A 21,860-nucleotide genomic window follows, 5' to 3' on the forward strand; every position below is an offset into this window, starting at 1 on the left:
TGAAAGCTGATATTCCTCTTCATCTTCTTGTTTTTAGCAGAGGCCTGAAAGTTTTGGTATAAAATTGACTGATATGGACCTGCTCATAATTCCCCTCCACCTTAACTAAAGCCCCAGTTCCAGCTGCCAAAAAACAGCACCAAAACATAATGCTGCCTCCTTCATGATTCACTGTGGGTATCGTGTTCTTTTGGTAATGCGCAGTGTTGGTTTTGTGGCAAACATAAGTTTTGGAATTATGACCAAAAAGTTCAGTCTTCATCTCATCAGACCATAACACGTTTTCCCACATGTTTTTGGCAGACATGATGTAGGTTTTGGCAAAACGTAGCTAGGCTTGGATGTTTTTCTTTAAAACAAAAGGCCTTTGCCGTCCTACACCACAGGCATAACAAGGGGGAAGTGTCACTGAGACTAGAGCTGAGCAAATTTGATCGGGTCCCTGCTTATTCCATAAGCTATAGCGCTGACCAAATAAGCTGCAGAGGGAACCCGGATACATAGAGCGCGCTGGCTGATCAGCTGTTTGCCCCCACAGGTGCATGTGTCGCGGCTGTTTGACTGTCCCAACACATACATGGAGAGCCTGTGTGTTGATTCCAATTCAGTCAAGGGCATGAAATTTGTATGTTCTCACTATGTTTGTATAGTTTTCCTCTGAAAGAGAACCTGTCACCAGGTTTGGCCAATAAGAGATATGGCCATCATCTTTCATGGCTGATATACAGCATTCTATAAAGCTGTATATCTGCCCCCGACCTGCAAGAGAAGAAAACTAAATTTTATTATACTCACCTGCGGGCGGTCCGGTCCGATGGGTGACGTTGGTCTTGGTCCGGCGCCTCCCTTCTTCTTGCGATGCCTCCCTCCTGCTTGCTTCGTGTGGATCACGCGTCTCCTCCGCATCTCGCTCCTGCACAGGTACACTTCTCTGGCCTGTTGAGGGCAGAGCAAAGTACTACAGTACTTTGCTCTGCCCTCAACAGGACAGAGAAGTACGCCTGCGTAGGAGCACTGTGCCGAGGAGACTGTGGATGACGAAGGGATGCGTCTTGCAAGTCGGGTTGGGGGCAGATAATACAGCATCATAGTAACATGTTGGCTGACGTCCGGCTATTATTCATTATGCCACTGCACACTATAATCCCGGAAGTAGAACGTTGTGGTGTTCCCTCATGCAGAACTTTTCATGGAATTGACTATGTATTCTCATAAGATTCGAGGGATGATGCATAGTGATTCATTCTGTACTACAAGTGAAATTAGATGACACATACGATGCCTAAGGCGTTAAGTGTCTACACAAACCATCAGAAAGCATTTACATGACACTGGGTTACAAGCCAGACATCCAGCTGGAGGAGTTCCATTAACCTCACGCCACCACTCTCAAGGGATATCATGGTGTAGTGGAAGCTGGAATGGACGTTTATTCTCTTCAATGATGAGTTCTGCTTTTGTCTTGGAAGCAAAGATAGCTGGTGATTGGTCTGGAGACCATGAGGGAACATAAAGAGGCCTTAAAGAGGGAAGGTGAAAGTGTCCCAGCATGTAAGAAAATGTATTTCTGTACATGGTGCTCATACTTGATATTGGAAAAATATAACATGTTTTGATTTTTTCCATTTTTTTCTGTCAAAGTTAGAATGCTTTAAATAATAAGATTTTTGTATCAATTAAAAAATGTAAGGTGAATGAATAAAAAAAGATATCAATATTTGCTGTGACGCCCCTCTGCCTTCAAAACAGCATGCATTCTATTAGGTACTCTTACACACAATTTTCAAAGGAACTCCGCTAGGAGATTGTTCCAAACATCTTGGAGAACTAACCACAAATCATGTAACCGCACACAGTCTCAATGATATTAAGATTAGGGCTCTATGGGGGCCATATCATCACATCCAGGACTCCCTGTTCTTCTTTACACTGAAAATAGTTCATAATGATATTGATTGTATGTTTGTGGTCATGGTCCTGAAGCAGAATAACTTTGGGTCCAATCAAATTCCTCCACGAAAGAATTGTAAGTAAGTATCTATAATTGATATGGTGCACACATGTGACTATCTTTAATAGTAAAGTCCACCTTTTATAACCATTTTTTATTGTTTCAATATATCTAAATTGAAAACTGCAGCAACTTTGCAAAACGTCTTAATTGAAAAGCTACTTTGGTTTTGTGGCTACATCCCCTATGCAGATCTATATGTTTAACAGACTACAAACAAAATCTACGCAGTTTGATTCTGCAGACTATTTTCCAATTGTTTCCTACTTCTTGCTAAACTACTGAACGTTTTTCTTATATCAAGAATTGGGGTGAAAGATAAGCATGTCAATGTCCAACCAATTATAGAGTCTGGAAATATAACTAGTCATTGTAGGGGTTCACGCTCTCTGGAAGCCATTCGGATATGTTGGATACACACAGGCATAGAGTTATTAGATAAAAACGGAATAAAGTTTATTGGCCTTCATAAACTTTACAGCTCCCAAAAGAGATCAGTTTTTCTCAAGTACAAATGACTAACATAAACAGTCTTTTCTTCAGGCACAATGAAAAAAAGTACATATAACAGCCTCCCCAATCTCAGTATGCCAGGCAGTAGCAACTCGAGCAATTTTAAGTGTTAACTAAACAAACATGCCTCTATTCGGCTACAGCACAACTCAGCTCAGCTAACCCAGCTGCTGTTATTAGGCCTGTAAACCCCAGGCTCGATTATTGGAACGACCTTTCCCACCCAGATTATTTTGGTTGCTCTTAAATCCCGGACCCAAAATATAGTCGAATTAAAAATCTTTCCGATATCTAGGGTTACTGATATACTGACTTTACACTAGTGATGCCAACCTCCTCAGTGACACATATCTGCCATCCAGGACCTTACCTCCTGTTTTTTACAGCATCTATCACACAATACTGATTATTTCATTTTGCATTGAAGCAATACAAACACCGAAGTTTATTACCGTATGTTGTACATCACAAATTCCTCATCGAAATTTTACTTTATGCACAGGCATTTGGTTTACTTATATAAACACTAGATGGCAGCCCGATTCTAAAGAATCGGGAGTCTAGAATCCATATATACTTTATTTATTCAAATGTAAGAATAATACAATTAATAAATAATAGTAAGAAAGAACAAAAATAATAGGCAGTATATGGAGAAAACACCAAACAAAAGTTCAAAATTGGTGTGAAAATGTCACTGAACCACTTCACAACTAAATATATATAGTTTTGGTAAATGGTATTATCATTTTTTTGACGAAATTCGGCAGGAGCTTGAAGAGCAACGTCACTGGGCCCGCCTCCACGCAGTAGAAACTTGCTGTGAGGTAAAAATTCAAAAATCACACCAAAATGGCGGGCGGAGTGTGTCACAGTACGGCACGTTTCTGATTGGTCGCTCGCAGCAGGCGGCAACCAATCAGACACTGGACACTGTTGACGTCACTTATCTCCGGACATTAGCTCCGAACATTAGCTCCGGACATTAGCTCCGGACAAAGCCACGGAAGTTGGCACAAATTGCAGGAAGTAGTATTCTAGGCAATTATATATTAGAATAGGTATTCTATGTATGCACAAATTTTACATTCATCCTTCAGCTATTATAAAACATGTGTATGTTGTGATTAGCAGAAGTATAGTTAGCCCTTATATAATCTTCACTGTATGAACCCTTTTCCGTTGCTCTGCACTGTCTGATTCAGTCTGTAGAGCTGTTCTGCTTTAATTGCCAGTAAACAATTCAGCTTAAGTTGGTATTTCATGCTGTAAGCTATATGGAGGATTTGTTCCATGTCCTCATCATCGCCAATGTGTTTCAGGTAGAGGAAAGTGTTTTTTCTTAATTATAATTTACTTATGGAGGTGCACTAATAACTGCAGTAATTATTTTCGGAGATGAGATTATCTCACCTGAGGGACTCGTCTCCTAGCTCCGTTCATGGCACTTCAGCTACAAATAATTGGAAAGTTAAAGATTGTTTGCAAACATGACACCGTCTATTAAGGTCATGTTTTCAAGTTGGCGGTCACCGCATTAAAACAGGAGTTTCTTGGCTCCTATTAAAATCTCATTATGCTTAGTTTTACAGTGACGTTCAAAAACTGATTTGTATCATACAAAGTGCTGCCTTATAAGACAGTTACAGTCATGGCCAAAAGTATTGACACCCCTGCAATTCTGTCAGATAATACTAATTTTCTTCCTGAAAATGATTGCAAACACAAATTATTTGGTATTATTATCTTCATTTAATTTGTCTTAAATGAAAAAACACAAAAGAGAATGAAGCAAAAAGCAAAACATTGATCATTTCACACAAAACTCCAAAAATGGGCCAGACAAAAGTATTCGCACCCTCAGCCTAATACTTGGTTGCACAACCTTTAGCCAAAATAACTGCGACCAACCGCTTCCGGTAACCATCAATGAGTTTCTTACAATGCTCTGCTAGAATTTTAGACCATTCTTCTTTGGCAAACTGCTCCAGGTCCCTGATATTTGAAGGGTGCCTTCTCCAAACTGCCATTTTTACATCTCTCCACAGGTGTTCTGATTGCTGGCCACCTTAGAAGTCTCCAGTGCTTTCTCTCAAACCATTTTCTAGTGCTTTTTGAAGTGTGTTTTGGGTCATTGTCCTGCTGGAAGACCCATGACCTCTGAGGCAGACCCAGCTTTCTCACACTGGGCCCTACATTATGCTTCAAAATTTGTTGGTAGTCTTCAGACTTCATAATGCCATGCACACGGTCAAGCAGTCCAGTGCCAGAGGCAGCAAAGCAACCCCAAAACATCAGGGAACCTCCGCCATGTTTGACTGTAGGGACCGTGTTCTTTTCTTTGAATGCCTCTTTTTTTCTCCTGTAAACTCTATGTTGATGCCTTTGCCCAAAAAGCTCTCCTTTTGTGTCATCTGACCAGAGAGAACATTCTTCCAAAACATTTTAGGCTTTTTCAGGTAAGTTTTGGCAAACTCCAGCCTGGCTTTTTTATGTCTCGGGGTAAGAAGTGGAGTCTTCCGGGGTCTCCTACCATACAGCCCCTTTTCACTCAGATGCCAACGGACAGTATGGGTTGACACTGTTGTACCCTCGGACTGTAGGGCAGCATGAACTTGTTTGGATGTTTGTCGAGGTTCTTTATCCAACATCTGCACAATCTTGCGTTGAAATCTCTTGTCAATTTTTCTTTTCCGTCCACATCTAGGGAGGTTAGCCACAGTGCCATGGGCTTTAAACTTCTTGATGACACTGCGCACGGTAGACACAGGAACATTCAGGTCTTTGGAGATGGACTTGTAGCCTTGAGATTGCTCATGCTTCCTCACAATTTGGTTTCTCAAATCCTCAGACAGTTCTTTGGTCTTCTTTCTTTTCTCCATGCTCAATGTGGTTCACACAAGGACACAGGACAGAGGTTGAGTCAACTTTAATCCATGTCAGCAGGCTGCAAGTGTGATTTAGTTATTGCCAACACCTGTTAGGTGCCACAGGTAAGTTACAGGTGCTGTTAATTACACAAATTAGAGAAGCATCACATGATTTTTCGAACAGTGCCAATACTTTTGTCCACACCTTTTTTATGTTTGGTGTGGAATTATATCCAGTTTGGCTTTAGGACAATTCTTTTTGTGTTATTTTCATTTAAGACCAATTAATTGAAGATCATACCAAATTATTTGTGTTTGCATTCATTTTCAGTAAGAAAATGAGTATTATCTGACAGAATTGCAGGGGTGTCCATACTTTTGGCTATGACTGTATGTGTTCAGTTAAGTATACATAGTATGGTAAAAGAGTTACGGTAACTTGTTTTCACTGGACATCACCTATCTCCTGAATAAGTAATAACTTGCTGAACGGTGAGGGTCCCACAGCCGAGATCTACACCTGATCAGTGAGGGTCCCCAGCTGAGACCCACACCCAACTAACAGATTGGGGAACTTTTAATACTATTTAAAACAATGCAGCCAGTGAGACACCGAACTGCCGCTCTATTCATTCTCTACAGGGCTGCCAAAAAGAGTGAGTGCAACGTTCTGCAGACCCTTAAGGAGTTATTGTAGCATAGGTCCCATACATGTGCACTGCCATTGCACTATAACAGCGATACAAGTTCCCCATTCTGCCGATTGGTGCAAGTAGTACTAGCAGTCGGACTCTTACAGATGAACAAGTTAGTAAGTTATAACATATTTTCTACAGTAACCCCTGTAATAAATACAATAGATGTTGGCTGGATGTTCAAAGTTAAAATTCTATTTTCTAAGGGGGCCGTCCTCTTTGGGCCATCCGTTTTTAATAGAAGGATTCCCTAATGACTGGCAAAAATTTGTGTAGAATCCTTGGAGTAAGTATTCAATGTTACTGCAACACAACTGCCAGTGAAAAAAGCTTTGCATGATGCCTGTAGAAATCAGTAATCTTTACCTTTAAAGCAACAACATGTTGGGTTCTCCAGTAGAGCGGAGGACACTTTTTGTAGTCCATATTGCCTTCGGCTGATAGACACTGATCCAGACTCCAGTGATGGCATGCTTTGCAACACTCTATCTGGTACTTGGCATTGTGTTTAGTGATGTAAAGCTCCGCCATGGAAACCCATGCTATGAAGAGCTTTGCCTACTTTTATGCACTGTACACCTCCACACTCTGTGAACCCGTTTTATAACTTTACATGCTCTGCTGCATTACTGCTGTTGAATTTTAGCGGTTTCTGAACACTTTCTTACAATTGGTCGTGGAATATTCAGGAGGGAAGAAATTTCACAACCTGACTTGTTACAATGTTGGGATCATATTACAGGACCACGGTGGAGTTCAGTGAGCTCTATATAAGGACCCATACCTTCACAAATGACTGTAAAGGGAGACGGCATGGCTAAGGGCTGGGGCTTTTATATATCTAAGGCAATAGGACTCAATGAGAAAAGGGATTGGATTTTATGCATAATTGGACTGAAGAGAAGTCAACCTAAATTTAATGATTGAGATGTGTCCTGGTATTTTTGTCCACATAGTATATGTTCTATAGGTACCAGGTCACCGATTGCCAAAATTAAAGATAACTTGTCACGTCATTTGTTCTAATAATCTGCAGCCAATGTCTTACAGGTTATGGAATGTGCATCACTAACATGTTGTTCTCAAGACAAATGTCCCTATACACAAGTAAAAACAACGCTTTTAATCTTTACTAAATTGCCTACCAGACTCTGGCTTTCAGTCATATGGTGGCGCTGCATTTGGTTTCAGTCTTAGTTATTTTGACAGTAGTCCGGCCCAATGCAGGGTGATTCATAGACTGAACTGCCCCGATGTCACGCCACGTGCCGAGGAAATCCCGCACCTTTGTGCTAACTAAAAGCCAGGGTGTGGTAGGCAATTGAGTAAAGATGAATAGTTTTTTTACTTGAATACTGGAAAATTTAGCTTGAAAACAGCAAGTTAGTAATGCCCAATGCATGACATGTAAGACATTGGGGGGCTGGTTAGTAGGGATAAATAACGTGACCGGTTACCTTTAATTTTGGCAAGGATTCTCTATACTTATACAACATACACTATGTGGAAAGATGTACTAGGACACATCAATTAATCATTAAATTCAGGTTGATTTCTCATTCAGGCCCATGCCACATTCAGTCTGATTGTACATAAAATGCAATCCCATTAGTTATTCAGTCCCATTGACACAGGTGTATAAAATCCATCCCATAGCCATGGCGTCTGCCTTTACAATCATTTCACATGACAAGTTCCCTTTAGAAGTTGGTGATTGAGTTCAAGATACAGTATGTTACCCATTCACATTAGATGTTAGCTGGGATTGGTCAACGATTTCCCTTGCATGACAGTGTCCCAACTATCTCCGGACAGCCGACCAATATTGGAATAATCACTTTTTACCACCCAGAGCAGCCTGTTATTCTCCTTTCCCCATTTCCTGACAGTGTTTTGTATGTATACAGTCCATGGGAGGAATAGCTGTAATATAAATGAGCTTTCTAAGATGTATGGGCACTTATAGCATAAATACCCGTCTCTGGAACAAAAACTACAATTATTCTACGTCAGATAAAATAGACATTTTAAAAGATTTGTCCCAGCAAGGGTCTTACTTTTTTGCTAGTCTTAATAATAACTGACAGAGAAAGCAGTCAATGTTAATTGCATTATTTTCTCTTTGAGATGGTAATTATTGTCAGCATATGGTTCGCTTGAGTGGACAAGTTCCATTGTGTATAGTCTAGCCAGTTTAATATGATACCTAATTAGATTTGTCTGAAAGTTTTGTACAAAACATTATGCTTTATATGAAAGCATACTTTACGTGGGAGCAGGATTGGTATTTCTGCTGTTTTTCCCCAACAGAACATATGGTTTCCATAGGATCATCCAAATACATCCAGACAGGTGGACATAGTGTCTGCAATAAACCACCCGCTGCAAGTCATTGCTGCAATCTATTCTGTGAGTCAGGATCCTTACCAGTCTGGCTGCACATATTGTACTTGTAGAAAAGTCTCTCATGTTTCTATTCCTTCAGTTAAAAACTTTCAATATAAATGTGTGTATTCATTGTAGAAACATACGTTGGTTGTGCAGGCGTACAAAAGTAGTAAAACAAGATCGCAACATTAAACTACATTGAAAATCAAATATTTAAAAACATCTAAGGGTATGTGCACACGTCGTCTTTTTCAGGCGGATTTTGCTTTGAATGAACTTAAAAAAGTACTGAAAAAAATGCTGCAAAGGCTTAGGGTATGTGCACACGATGCAGATTTAGTGCAGATTTAGTGCAGAACTGCAGCAGATTTTTCTGCAGCAGAAACCCTGCAGAACTGCACTGTGATTTACAGTACAATGTAAATCAATGTGAAAAAAAAAGCTGTGCACATGGTGCAGAAAAATCTGTGCAGAAGCGCTGCAGATTTCAAAGAAGTGCATGTCACTTCTTTTGTGCAGTTCTGCAGCGTTTCTGCACCCCTCCATTATAGAAATCCACAGTGGTAAAATCTGCACAAAAAACGCATAAAAAACGCACCTGCGGATTCTGCCAGGAGATGCAGAATTAGTGCAGAAAATTCTGCACCACATTTTCTCCGTGTGCACATAGTTTTAATATAATGCAGAGCTAAAATGACTTTTTATATATTATGTTCTTTGATATGTCTTTTCACAGCTTCAAGCTTCCAAAGGAAGTGGTTAGAAAAGTAAGATGTTCATTTTTGGGGCAGCTTCTGTTTGGATGCCACTCACTGTTAAAGGGCAATCTGTCAGCAGGTTTTTGCCACCTCATCTGAGAGCAGCATAATGAAGGCAAAGAGAAGCTGAATCCAACTATGTATCACTTAAATTATTCAGTGCAGCCATTCAGACCAAATCAGAGCTTTTAGGTTTAGCATGAAGCAGAGCTGAGAAAGCAAACCCCACCCACCCCAAGCTCTCCATGTACAATGTCCATGACTGCTTATCACAAGGGGAGTGAGCATTACCAGACTCTGGTTATCCTCTGGTTCTCTTGGTTCGGCTATTCATCATGTCAGTCAGAATTTGTGTTGTTATATTGATTGGAAGTGCCAGTCATTTTCTATTTGGACATTTTTGGATAAGTTACCAGACTCGTTATAGCCGTATGTTAATCTCTTAGTGATAAAGCCTTCACAATGATTAAACAACGGCATGTACTTTGCAAGTGACACATCCCTGAAGTCTGTGATTCAACCTCTATCTATGTATGTCTTCAACATTACATAGCAAAAACCTGCTGACAGATTCCCTTTAAGGTTTAAATTACAAAAACAAGCTGCAGAAACGCCAATGAAGATGCTTCAGGAATAACAGTGGCGGAGTTTTCTTGAAGCATCAACGCCTTGGAGACCTCATAACCGCTTTGCATCTTTTGAACTGGTTAAAAGACGATCAAAAGACTGAGCGTATGAACAGAAAGTTGTGGAGACGTAGAAATGCATAGGTTCAGTCTTCGGAGCGTTTTTTTTTTTTCCAGGTGGGTTTCAGAATGGACCCTCTTGAAAAAGACATGGTGTGCACATACTATTTGAGGTCTCAGCAGGAAATGAAAAGTTGTTAGTCCTGGCTGCAGCATAAGTGTTCTAGACTGCCTGAACCGATCAAGTCTGGTGGGTCAATAAGTCTTGTCCATATATATGAATTATAGATGATTACATGATTTTGCATTTGCATTGCTTTAGTATTCTTTTTATCGTCTGTAGACAGAGCATTGTTAACACTGCGATATCCCGGTATATCACCTTTTACAAGCCAATCTGAAACATATCATATTAGGTCACCTGCTCACTGAACTCGGCAATTATATTGCAGTAGGGAAGTTCTGGCTCATATATTGTAGAGAGAAGGTGATATCTTCACTGTGATGTAGAGGGACTGGTGTAGAAAGATCATAGTGAAGAAATTATTTAGAAGAGAGCATAGATGCTCTTATATTCTAAAATACTCACAATTGCATAAAAAAAATCAAAAGTCTGATTTTTTTGGAGGGGGCAATTGGTATTTATTTACTGGAGTGAAAATCACATTATGCCAGAAATATAAGAAGTGATAATTCATGTGCTCCTAAAAAAAAATGAGAAGATAATTTCATTGGTTGTGGAAAAATCTCTGAAGGGAGCCAAGGACGGTCAAATGATTCCGCTTAGAAATGCCAGACGGACCCATCTGCTGCTATTTATATATTGGGTGCACTTGCAGGCCCTGACATTGTTCTTCATTTGGTATTGTATATGAAGTATGGATGTGCCAGGTTAATATAATAAAGATAAATTATCACTTTGTGTCCGCTATGATCTGCCTTAATCTCCTTCTCTCTATTTTATCTGTTCTGTTTTTTTCCTTGCACAGGTGATTTCTATTCCGTCCTTTCCAAACTCCTAGGAGAAAGGGAAGATGTTGTTCATGTTCATAAATATAACCCCAGTGATATTATAGGCTCTGATCTTGTAGCAGAGATCACTAATGTGGTACAAAAGAAAGACCCTGGCTGGTACATATCCAGACAAGTCTTAGCACATGATGAGAGGCCTGATACCATTCTGGTCAGAGATCGAATTCACAAATTCCACAAGTTAGAATCCACACTGAGACCACCAGGCAATGTGCTGTCCCTGGTGCAGCCAGCTAGTCGTCATCAAGTGGACAACCAGCATCCAGGAGGTTGGTTGGGAAACTTCTCTAGTAGCTATGCATATGCTTGCTTCACATTAGCCTGAAGGGAAGACTGGTTCTCCTGAAAACTAGTGACCCAGTGTGACAATCCTACATTGTTCCCTTCTAAAAATATAGATAATCATGTCTTGCCTGCTTAGCATATTAAATGGGACCTTTTCTGAGCTCTTATATTGGTGACATCCACTTCTTGATTCTAAAGCTGGCCATAAACATTAACGTTGACTTAATGGTTTAATTAGGACTGGCTTGCTCTCCAAAGCATATAGAGAGCCTCCAACACATGTCGAGGGAAAAGGAGGACTGTGTATGTTGAATTGCAATGCCCCATTCTTATGTTCCTAGGGGGCATAAGCCACTGATAGTGTTGTCTGGCAGTAACTTATTCTTCTCTCCCCATGCTCGGCTAAGCCAAGTGTACTGTAGATGTGTATGGGGACCAGAAGAAATAGCTGGCTGTCTATTAACTGATGTATGTGGCCAGTTTAAAGAGTCTGTTCTCCTAGCTTGTTTTAGTAAGTAGTTGTATGGCCCCTGAAGCAACAATTATGGAGATATTTTTTCTTGTATGTTGTTTCCCTGTTATTTCTTCTAGAAATGTTGGAATAAATTGACAACTTGATGTTACTGTTTTCCTTGTTAAAGAGAATATCATACATCTGCATTTCCTGGTCTCAATAAAGGATGTGATGGACTGAAAGGCTTCAGTTCTCCGCATCCTTGAGGCCAATCCATGCATCATGTCGTGTCTGGACTACAGCTGTATGAAACAGCTAACACAGGCTGGATTGATAGATCAGTGTTAGACCATGTGCAGTCCTGTCCTCAAGTGGTAAAATCCTTCTGTCAATTTATTCATACATTGCACATAGTAGTAACAGTGGAGCAATCCTAAAACATTCTCCAGAATTGTAGTTACAGGGAATATGATTATTTATTACAGTAGACATGTCGGGAGGTGACATGTCCTCCTTAAGGTCAATCCCGCCATTAAATCATTTTATAAGGAAAACCTCATACAATTTTTACTCGGAAGACTAACTAAGCCCCAACTGTGAGCTGCTCAGCAGTCTTCTGACTTGGCGCCTTTACCTATAGATATATTTTGCAGATTGAACTGTAGTCAGCCAATTCTGGCATAGTTGACATTGGGTTGAAAGAGCCGAGATCAAATGCAGAACAGCGTGAAGAGCCACTAAAGTTCCTGCTCTGTTAATTGGCCTTTTCATCTCCTGTACTGTGTCCACAATGCAGGTTCGAAATCCAGACTCGTTCCCTTCAGGTTTCTATGGCAGCAAACCTTGACGGCATTGCTTTTGTTTTACTTCGTGTTGTGGTCTCTACGATATTGATTGTGTTTAGTCTTGCTAATGTGGAAAGCCTGATAATAGTGTGGCATGTGGCGATTATCCTTTTAAAAGTAAGCAATATGTATGCATGGCAGACATCTGTGCGTGGGCTGCTCTGCAGGCTTCACATCTCTGGCTGCCAAGTCCATGTTTCCAAATACATCTTTCCGTCTCATATTAATCATTCACTACATTCCTCTCTTCCTTTTTCGTGTGTATTTAGAGCTCGTGTTGCATGGTGCTTCTGTTGCAGAGTTCAAAAAAAAAAAATCAATATCTCTGGCATCATTGTTAATACATCAAGTTAATGTTGCAATATCTTAATGAATAGAAGTCATTATTATTGACTTTATGGTTTGTTGCGTGGAGCCGTTTACTTTATGAAGATGTTTAAGATTAATGATGTAATGTGACCATTTTCCTTTCTCTTTTTTTTCTGTACTTTTGTAAGATTTTCAGATTTTATTTTCTATATATTTGAAATATGCTTTTGCGTTTTATTATTGCACCTTTAAAGAACCAATTTGCGACTATGCAGACTATACTGTACAATACACATACAATGCTAATACAACTGTATAGGGCATAATGTGTGTACTCTGTATATCCATGTCAGAATGGCTGTGTATCCCTGATGTTAAGCTGAAACTACCTAGAAAATGAATGAGCTCATGAATCCAAGTGTATTCAGTCTGCACTCTGCTTCCCAGCCTTACTGACAGCTGCAGCTTGTACTGAGCAGTGTAAGATCTCAGCAGCAGGAGGAGGGAGGAAGGACACTGAGGAGCCGTCAACCGGGCTAGGTGAAGGGAGATGGAGATAAACTTACATAAAGCATTATGCCGCCATTCTGACATGGGGTTTCAAAGTAAATCATCAGGTCTAAGAGATCTGTTTAGTACTGTATGCAGTTTGTGTTTTGAAATCTGGTGAAAAATCTTCTTTAACATATTTTTTATCTATCATACGAATTCCCCTTCTTACCATTTTACTGCAGTATTTTTACATGAGGCATTTATGAAGGTGTCTGAAAATTAAGGAGTCAAAAGTTTAGCTTACCAATTCCTCAGCCCTGGATATAACTGCTGTTCTAAGTATTACTAACATGGTGGTCCAAGGAAAAGTAACCTGTCTCCAGCAATAGTATGACAAGATGAATGAGAAAGGGAATTGGTTTTGTTCACTTACCCACAAGTCACAACAGATGCTGAAAGTGGTCCCTGTTCACCCCGTGCACCCCTGGGCACATCATTTGCTGATACTGCTTGCGGCTCTTCAGCACTGTTGCTGCGGATAGTGTCTTGTGTTTCCTTAATCAGTCTGCTTCATACATAGCCTTCCACAATCACTGTTCAGTCCTCTAGGGACAGCACCATCTTTTAGAAACGATGTACACAGAAAGACTAAACAGCAAGGCAAAATAAAGCTGAAACACTGCACACAGAGTGACACCATATTGCCAGACAGAGAGCAAGGGTCTATGGTCTTCTCAGGAGAGCATGGCACAGGTATTGGAGACAGTCTACTTTCCCATGGACCACCCTGTATTACTAGACTGAAATGGCATTGGCACTAGAAAAGAGCAGCAACTTGTGCAGATTGGTTTTGCCTGCACAGTAACACTTTCAGTCCAACTTGTCCCTTTGTTCTTGGGACCAGTGGAGGAGGCAAATATTGGATGCCATTAACATTTGACATGATAACTCTATAGAAGCAAAGCATAACATTTAAAAGTGGAGTCAATAAGAAGATAAATCACTGTTGTTATCAAATTTTAAGTGATCTAATGTTTTAAAGTCTAACTTCAATGAAATGTTGAAAAATCTATGCATCTACGCCTGTTCTTGCCGAGTTTTTTAGGGTTTTCAGACTTTTTTTTGTTTCTTTCATAGTCATTTTTTCCATTTGCACCTTTTTGAAGTCTGTTTTATATGTTTGCCCATATTCTTTAATGTTTGCGATTCTGGGTGGGGTGTAAGGTTTCCAGATGTTTTTGCCTGATTCATCATTTGTGACTTTCCGAAAGTTGTCCAATTTTTGTGCTAATGTACTGCAGTACCCAGTCCCATGAACAGATTTTATGCATATTTTTTCACCTTGCTTAGATTGTGTTCTAGTGAGATATGGACTATTGGCAGTCACATTATCATTATCCATTATATGGTGATAACACAATTGATCAGATCATTATTGCTTTAGGCAGCCACTATTAAAACAGGTTTTCTGGGATTTTGGTTATTTTTTCCTTTGAGACCTATGAACTTACGAGCAGGTAGTTGCTTATTATCTGCCCGTTCTGCCTGGCTCAGAGCAGTGACCATTCCTGACGGTGGTTCTCCCGGTGATTTCAGGCCAACAGAACAGCGTTACTGTCGATGCCATGCCGACTGACAGCTGGCTCCCCGCTGGCCAAATGCTGGGAGCCGTCTATCAATCAACATTGCCCAGTAAGTGACGCTCTGTCTACAGAGCAGACAGGAAGAGAAGGTGCTGCTGGGTTGATGTGAGGTTAATGGATGCAGGACAGTCACCGCCTGAGTTGGCAGAGATCACTGCCAGGCAGAACAGGCAAGTAGTTGGTAACCATCTGCCGTTAAGTTCTTTCCCTCATATGAAAAAATAGCCAAAGTTCCGGATACCCCCTTTAAGTTTAATTTAAATTTACATTTTATTCAAAATTGTTATTTATTTTGTTAATTTTTTTAAAGTATTGAATTAAAATTCAAGTCAATTTACATTCGTAATGAATGTATAGTATTGGGGGGTGTGGGGTAGGGGGGAGTGGGGTGAGGGTGGGAAGGGAAGTTAGACAGCTCAGAACCGGGAGTAACGACACAACTAAAGATGATGAGTCACATAATAGGGGACCGCTTTAAGATATTGAGCTGGAATGTGAGAGGCCTGGCGGATAAGTCTAGGAGAGCTGCGAGCTTGCAGTATGCGAAGGATCAACGGGCTTCTATGATATGCTTGCTAGAGACGCACTTGATACAGGAGAAAGTGGACGTACTGAATAGACGTTGGATACAGAAGGGGTATCATTCTACCTTTTCGACGTACTCAAGAGGTGTGTCAGTGTTGGTGCCGGTGGGAGTGCAATATGAAGAGGTGAAAGTATGCGTGGATGCTGAGGGTCAGTATGTGGTGATACAATGTATATTGTATGGAGTGAGATTGTGTGTTGCGGCAATGTATATTCCACCTCCATATTCAAGTAAGAAGATCAGGGAGGTATTGGAGAGGGTGGGACGATGGGAACCACTGCCAATCTTAATTATTGGGGATTTGAACAATATATGTGATGACTTTTGGGATAAAAATAAGAACACCCAGAATAGGTCGGAGGGGCACACTACAACATTTGGAACCTATGTGCGTGAATTAGGCATGATTGATCTATGGAGAGTCAGACATGTTGGGGAGAGAGGATACTCGTGCTATTCACCGGCTCATGCTACGCTATCCAGAATTGATATGGCACTGGGTAATCGCCTGTTGGACACAATGGTGGGGGAGGTGCGTTATCTGCCGAGGGCCCTTTCGGATCATAGTCCAATTGAGGTAGAGGTTAGGTTGTTGGGGACACGGACCGCAAGCGGGAGAGAATGGAAGATCCATCCTAACTGGTTACAGAGCATTGACTTGGACGGTATAGGGAAGGAGGTGACGGAATTCTTTGCGTTAAATGATGGGAGTACAGATGCTCTAACCGTTTGGGATGCAATGAAAGCGTACCTGAGAGGGTTACTATTTAGAGACATTAGTAGGTGTAAGAGGAAGACGAGGGAAGCGGAGAGAGTGGCGTTGGAGGAGCTGAAAGCCGCGGAGGACGAGATGGTTGTGCTGGGGACTTCCGAGGCAGAGAAAAGATTGAGAACAGCGCAAAATTGTATGGAAAAGATTCTGCTGGGGAAAGCTGAAAGGAAGCGGGAGTTTCAGAGGGTGGCTTATTTTCAGGAGGGAGAGACAGTTGGACACATGCTATCGGTGGTAGCCGCGGCTCAGCGTAGTACCTCGTATGTACACTCGTTGGTTTCGGATGGGGGGAGCAGGGTATCTGAAACACCGGATATTATAAAGGTCTTTGCAAACTTTTACGCGGACTTATATTCCTCCAAGGTCAATGAGTCAGCCGGAGAAACGGAGACTTTCCTTGAGAGTCTGGGTCTTCCGAAATTGAGTGAGGAGGATAGGGTGAGCCTCGATGCCCCTATCACCGAGGAGGAACTGAGTCGGGCGCTGAAGTCTATGGCCAATGGGAAGGCACCTGGGGTTGATGGGTTACCAGCCGAAATCTATAAAAGTTTGGAGGAAGTGCTGATTCCCAGATTAAAGTTAGTACTGGAGGAGGCTGGATGCCAAGGGTTTCTCCCAGCATCTATGAGGGAGGCTAATATAGTGGTTATTCCGAAGGAGGATAAGGATCTGGGGAAGCCTGAGTCATATCGGCCAATCTCTCTGTTAACCATTGATGTCAAGCTCTTGGCCAAGGTGTTAGCTACCCGTTTGTCCAGCGTCATTGCTAACCTTGTACATCCGGATCAATCTGGTTTTATGCCTGACAGATCTACAGCGGTTAATCTGCGGAGGCTGCATATGAACCTGCAGCTGAAGTCTGACAATTGTGGCCGAAGGGTTATTGCATCCTTGGATGCCCATAAGGCGTTTGACAGTGTGGAGTGGGGATATCTCTGGCGGGTGTTGAAATGTATGGGTATTGGCCCGCAATTTGTGGCGTGGACTCAACTGTTATACTCACTACCAACAGCTAGAATTAGAGTGAATGGGGAGCTTTCTCAGCCTATAAAGCTGGCCAGAGGTACGAGGCAGGGTTGCCCACTGTCGCCCCTTCTGTTTGCCTTAGCTGTGGAGCCACTGGCCGCCAAGATCCGGCAATCGGATGAGGTCCCTGGGTTCAGATATGGGAGTGTGGAGGAGAAGATTGCATTATATGCAGATGACATCTTACTGTTCCTGGCGGACCCGGATGAAGCCTTGAAGGGGGCTATCGAGATCGTTGGGAAATTTGGAGACTTATCGGGATTGAGGATAAACTGGGATAAATCGGTCCTCTTTGAGGTGGATGAGGTGGAGGAGAGTAGAAGTGAGCCATTGGGAGAGGGGCGGCTTAAGGTAGTATCCCTTTTCAAATACCTGGGAATATGGATCTCGATGCCAGTTACAGAGTTTTTATATAGGAATTTGACACCTCTCATGGGCGCTCTTAAAGCAAAAGTGGATGCGTGGAATAAATTACACTTATCGGTGGTAGGTAGGGTTAATCTCATTAAAATGGTTGTGATGCCCAAATTACTCTACGTCCTACATAATGCGCCAGTTTGGATTCCACGTGGGAAATTCCGGCAGATTAATGCTCTATTTAGAAGTCTGATATGGGGGAGGCGGTGCCCACGTATTCGCCTGGAGACGCTTCAGCGACCCAAGGAAGATGGAGGATTGGCTTTACCTAATCCTGAGTTATATTTTCTTGCAGCCCAGAGCCAACATTTGAAGGGCTGGGCGCGGGAGGCGTCTTCCAGTGCGGTACAGCACTTGATGGAGGGGATGACGGACCGACGACCGGTAGCGCAGTGTCTGGAGGATGGTTCCTTGGATGCATTGGGGAAATTATACCCAACTATGTTTTTGATATATAAATTATGGACCAGACTGCGACAGATTCGGGGGGTCACGGGGCTGACTAAATTTACACCGATATGGTTTAATAATAATTTGGTTGAGTTTGCGGCCCTTGGAGTGCTGGCGGAGTGGCAGGCCAAAGGAATCCACTTGGTGGCTCAGATAATTCAACAACAAGGATTAAAGTCCTTTTCGCAGCTGCAAGGGGAGTTTGGACTGAGACCGACTGGGGAATATCAATATGCTCAGATGAAACATGCTTTTAAAGCTCAGAACAAGGGTGGTGGTATTGAGATCCAGGAGGACATAGTTCTGGAATACGTGTGTGGGGAAGGGTCCACAAGGGGAGTCATTACCACCCTTTATAAGGACCTTCTACATGCACATCTGCTAGACTTCCCTTTAAAAGCGAGAGCGAAATGGGAAAGAGATTTAGGCCCAATGGAGGATGAAACCTGGGAGTCGGTGTTGGAGTGGGTTCCACGAGTGTCACTGAGTGAGCCGTACAGACTATCGCAGCTGTACATCTTACACAGAGTCTATAAATCACCGGAAGTGTTGCACAGAGCGGGGTTGCGTGCTGACTCCGAATGCCCGAGATGTGGGACTGAGAATGCAGGAATATACCACATGATGTGGACATGTCCAAGACTGGTTGCTTTCTGGTTGGTGGTAATGAGCCGTGTGGAAGGGGCGTATAAATGCAGAGTGCCGAGGGATCCGATAGTGTGTATACTGGGACATGTAGAGGAAATCAGAGTGGATAACACCTGGAAGATAGCAATAGCTAGGCTATTATATATGGCAAGGAAGGTAATAGCAAGGAACTGGATCAAAGAGGAACCGCCTACAAGGGGTGAATTCCTGAATTATGTTAAATATGGTCTCAATTTGGAAAAGGGGGTCTATAAAAGACGTGGGAAAATAGAAACATTTGACAAAATGTGGTCTCCGTGGCTCGAGCTGGGATGAGTAGTTATGGGAAATGGGAGGATGAGGGCCTCTGAAAGGAAGAGAGTGCTAGAGGAACAAGCGGACATAAGTGAGTCAAATGGCTCAAAGAACCATCAATACTGGTAACAAAAGTATAACTGGGTATGAGCTGTCAGGGGAGGGGGGGGGTTGGGTTTTGTTGGGATTGTTGGGGGCTTGGAAAATGTTAAAATTTTGCAAAATACTGGAAAATGCATAAATTGTATTGTTCACATTTGCTTTCAATAAAAAACTATTTAAACAAAAAAAAAAAAAATTTACATTCGTAATGTAAAAAACGCTAATTCTTTCGAAAGTTGTTATTCAACCATAATTATGAATTGATCTGTACAATTTGGGAAGTTCATTCTTTTCTTCCTGTTCCTAAATTGTGCCATGGGCCTCTTTGAGAGTTTGCGCTGTAAAGTGGTTATGCCACTAGTGACTTCTAATGGTCAGATAATGAAGTATGAGACTAATAATAATCACATTATGCACCTTATCTGTAAGGTGTACAATGTATAAAACATTTTTGAAATTTGTTAGTGACTTATAGTCAAGTGACTATTTTACAACAGTGATTGTGCATTAAAAAAGGTCAAAATCATGGACAAGCTGCATGCACGTCGAAGTTGAATGAAACTTATATTTAATGCTATGACCAGTCAGTCGTGGATGAACCACAGAAAACTGAAAACATTTGGGAGTCTGTTGCGGTATGTCGCAGGTCACAGTGCAACACTATAGAAAATTGTTAGATGTGAAGTCGCAGTGCAACACCACCGTCTCAATGTTGTGCCAGAGATGTCAGTGTTGCCAAAGCCTAGTGTTTACATTTTTGTTTTTTTTGGCTGTAGAATGCTGCACACTTGACATTTATGTGAAGGTTTTTTCCACATACATCTGAAAGGGAAAATATAGAATTGTAATACAAAAATTGCAGGTTCTCCTCCCCCATAATAGGACTGAGGTCGCTGTCTCCTCTTTATATTAGGTCGGTCGTGTCACAGGAGTTGGTGGGTACAGGGTGCTTTAGTGCTGTTTAGGACAAGGATCACTCAAGCACTTTATTTCTCAATACTGCTTCGGTAATGGCTGCTGTTAGTGTAATTATCTCTAGTACATTGCACGATATGATTTATGGACTGTCAGACACATTTTTCTACCATGTTTTCCTGGATTGAATGCCAACACACTGGGTAATTATGAGAAGCAAAAAGAGCAGTCTCATTTCCTCCAGATTCACCAGTGACTAATATAACATTTTCAAATTTCTTAGCTTTCTCTAATGAGTTGTCGAGTATGAAAATATTTATTCCAGCACCAAATTATTATGCCTTAATACAGGACAAGCCCTTTGTTGCAATTCATTTTTTTGCACATGTTAATAGTCTACAGCTTATTTTTCATCTTTATTTTAAAGAAGTACATTTCTAGGGACACGGAACAGTATACTCAGTAATATGGCATGTGTTTCATGTATTCTGTGTGTATCTGATAAGAGGGGCAAGAAAATGAGGCTTAAGCCAGAATATGACTGCTGTGTACATTTGTGACACCTTAATGTTTTTAGGGCTCCATGAAAACATGATAAGCCTGTCTTTAGGCATCTGACTTTCACAGATTGAGTACAGACTGTGATTTCCCGATCAGCTGTGGTCTCCTGATCTGAACTTAGCCTCATAAGCATTGACCAGTGCTGAGTTCAGGTCATCAGTCCCACCGCCAGTCCATATATCGCAATTTGTTCTCTGCCCGAAAATGTTGGATGTGTTTACTTTGGTGAGAAGTCGTAAATCGGTGAGGCTTTCAGCCCTCAGACCCAGACCAATCTAGTTATCACTTTTGACAGAAAGAGGGACTTGTTAGATTGCCAGAGCAGCTGAGCATTGTAGGTTGCTGACTCCAGCAGTCATGGAGAGAATGAGTGGAGCGACAGTGCTCTTCCTCAACTAATGCTGTATTCAAATGGAAGATATAAGTCACACGTTCTGAAAATCGGCGGGCTATCAGCGGATTAAAAGTAATCACCTATCCTGTTGACAACTGAAAATATCTTTTTACTAAAATACTCCTTCAATCGGTTGTTGAAGCGTTTGTGAAACTGGCTATTTAAAGGGAATCTGTCACCCCCCCTAGGATGTATATAACCTATTACTATGGGCATAATGGTAATAAAATGGTTAAAATAGTCTTACCTGTATGCCTCATTGCTGCAGCCTATTTGTTGAGAAATTGAGTTTTAATCTTATTAATAATTTCTTCCAGGCTTTGGGGTGTGCGGTGCCTGGAAGAAATATCTGCCTCCTGTCTACATTATCATACCACCCCCTCCCATGCACGTCACACTGCCCTGTGACGTGCAGTCGTGGGGCCGTAATCCCGTGCCTGCAGCCTGCACTCACGCTATTATCCATACCTTATCCGAAGAACCATTCTATTACCTGTATACCCATAGTAATGGGTTATATACGTCCCAAGGGGTGACAGATTCCTTTTAAGTATTACCATATTTATAGACCAGAAAAAGAAAAAAAAGTAAGCGGCACAGCTCGACTTTGCAGAGATTATAAACTCAATGTGGAGAGTTTCCCAACAAAAGGTAGTCCGATCAGGTGAAAGGCGGTGCTTGCGTGAAACAAAGTGTCCATGTAAATAAAAAAAT

At 41.5% G+C, this 21,860-nt stretch overlaps 1 protein-coding gene across 10 annotated transcripts in view; it reads left to right on the forward strand.

Moving 5' to 3' along the window:
- PAM (peptidylglycine alpha-amidating monooxygenase) overlaps positions 1–21,860 on the forward strand; it is a 275,158-nt gene that overhangs the window by 222,332 nt on the left and 30,966 nt on the right. For 5 of the 10 annotated variants that reach the window (XM_069752269.1, XM_069752296.1, XM_069752286.1 and 2 more), the window contains exon 15: positions 10,911–11,222. The exons of the other annotated variants lie outside the window; for them this stretch is intronic. In XM_069752269.1, the coding sequence (XP_069608370.1) occupies positions 10,911–11,222 (312 nt within the window). The remainder of the gene's footprint in view (positions 1–10,910; positions 11,223–21,860) is intronic. 10 annotated transcript variants of the gene reach the window in all.

Source organism: Ranitomeya imitator, chromosome 1 (genome assembly GCF_032444005.1).
Source record: "Ranitomeya imitator isolate aRanImi1 chromosome 1, aRanImi1.pri, whole genome shotgun sequence".
NCBI lineage: Eukaryota > Metazoa > Chordata > Amphibia > Anura > Dendrobatidae > Ranitomeya > Ranitomeya imitator.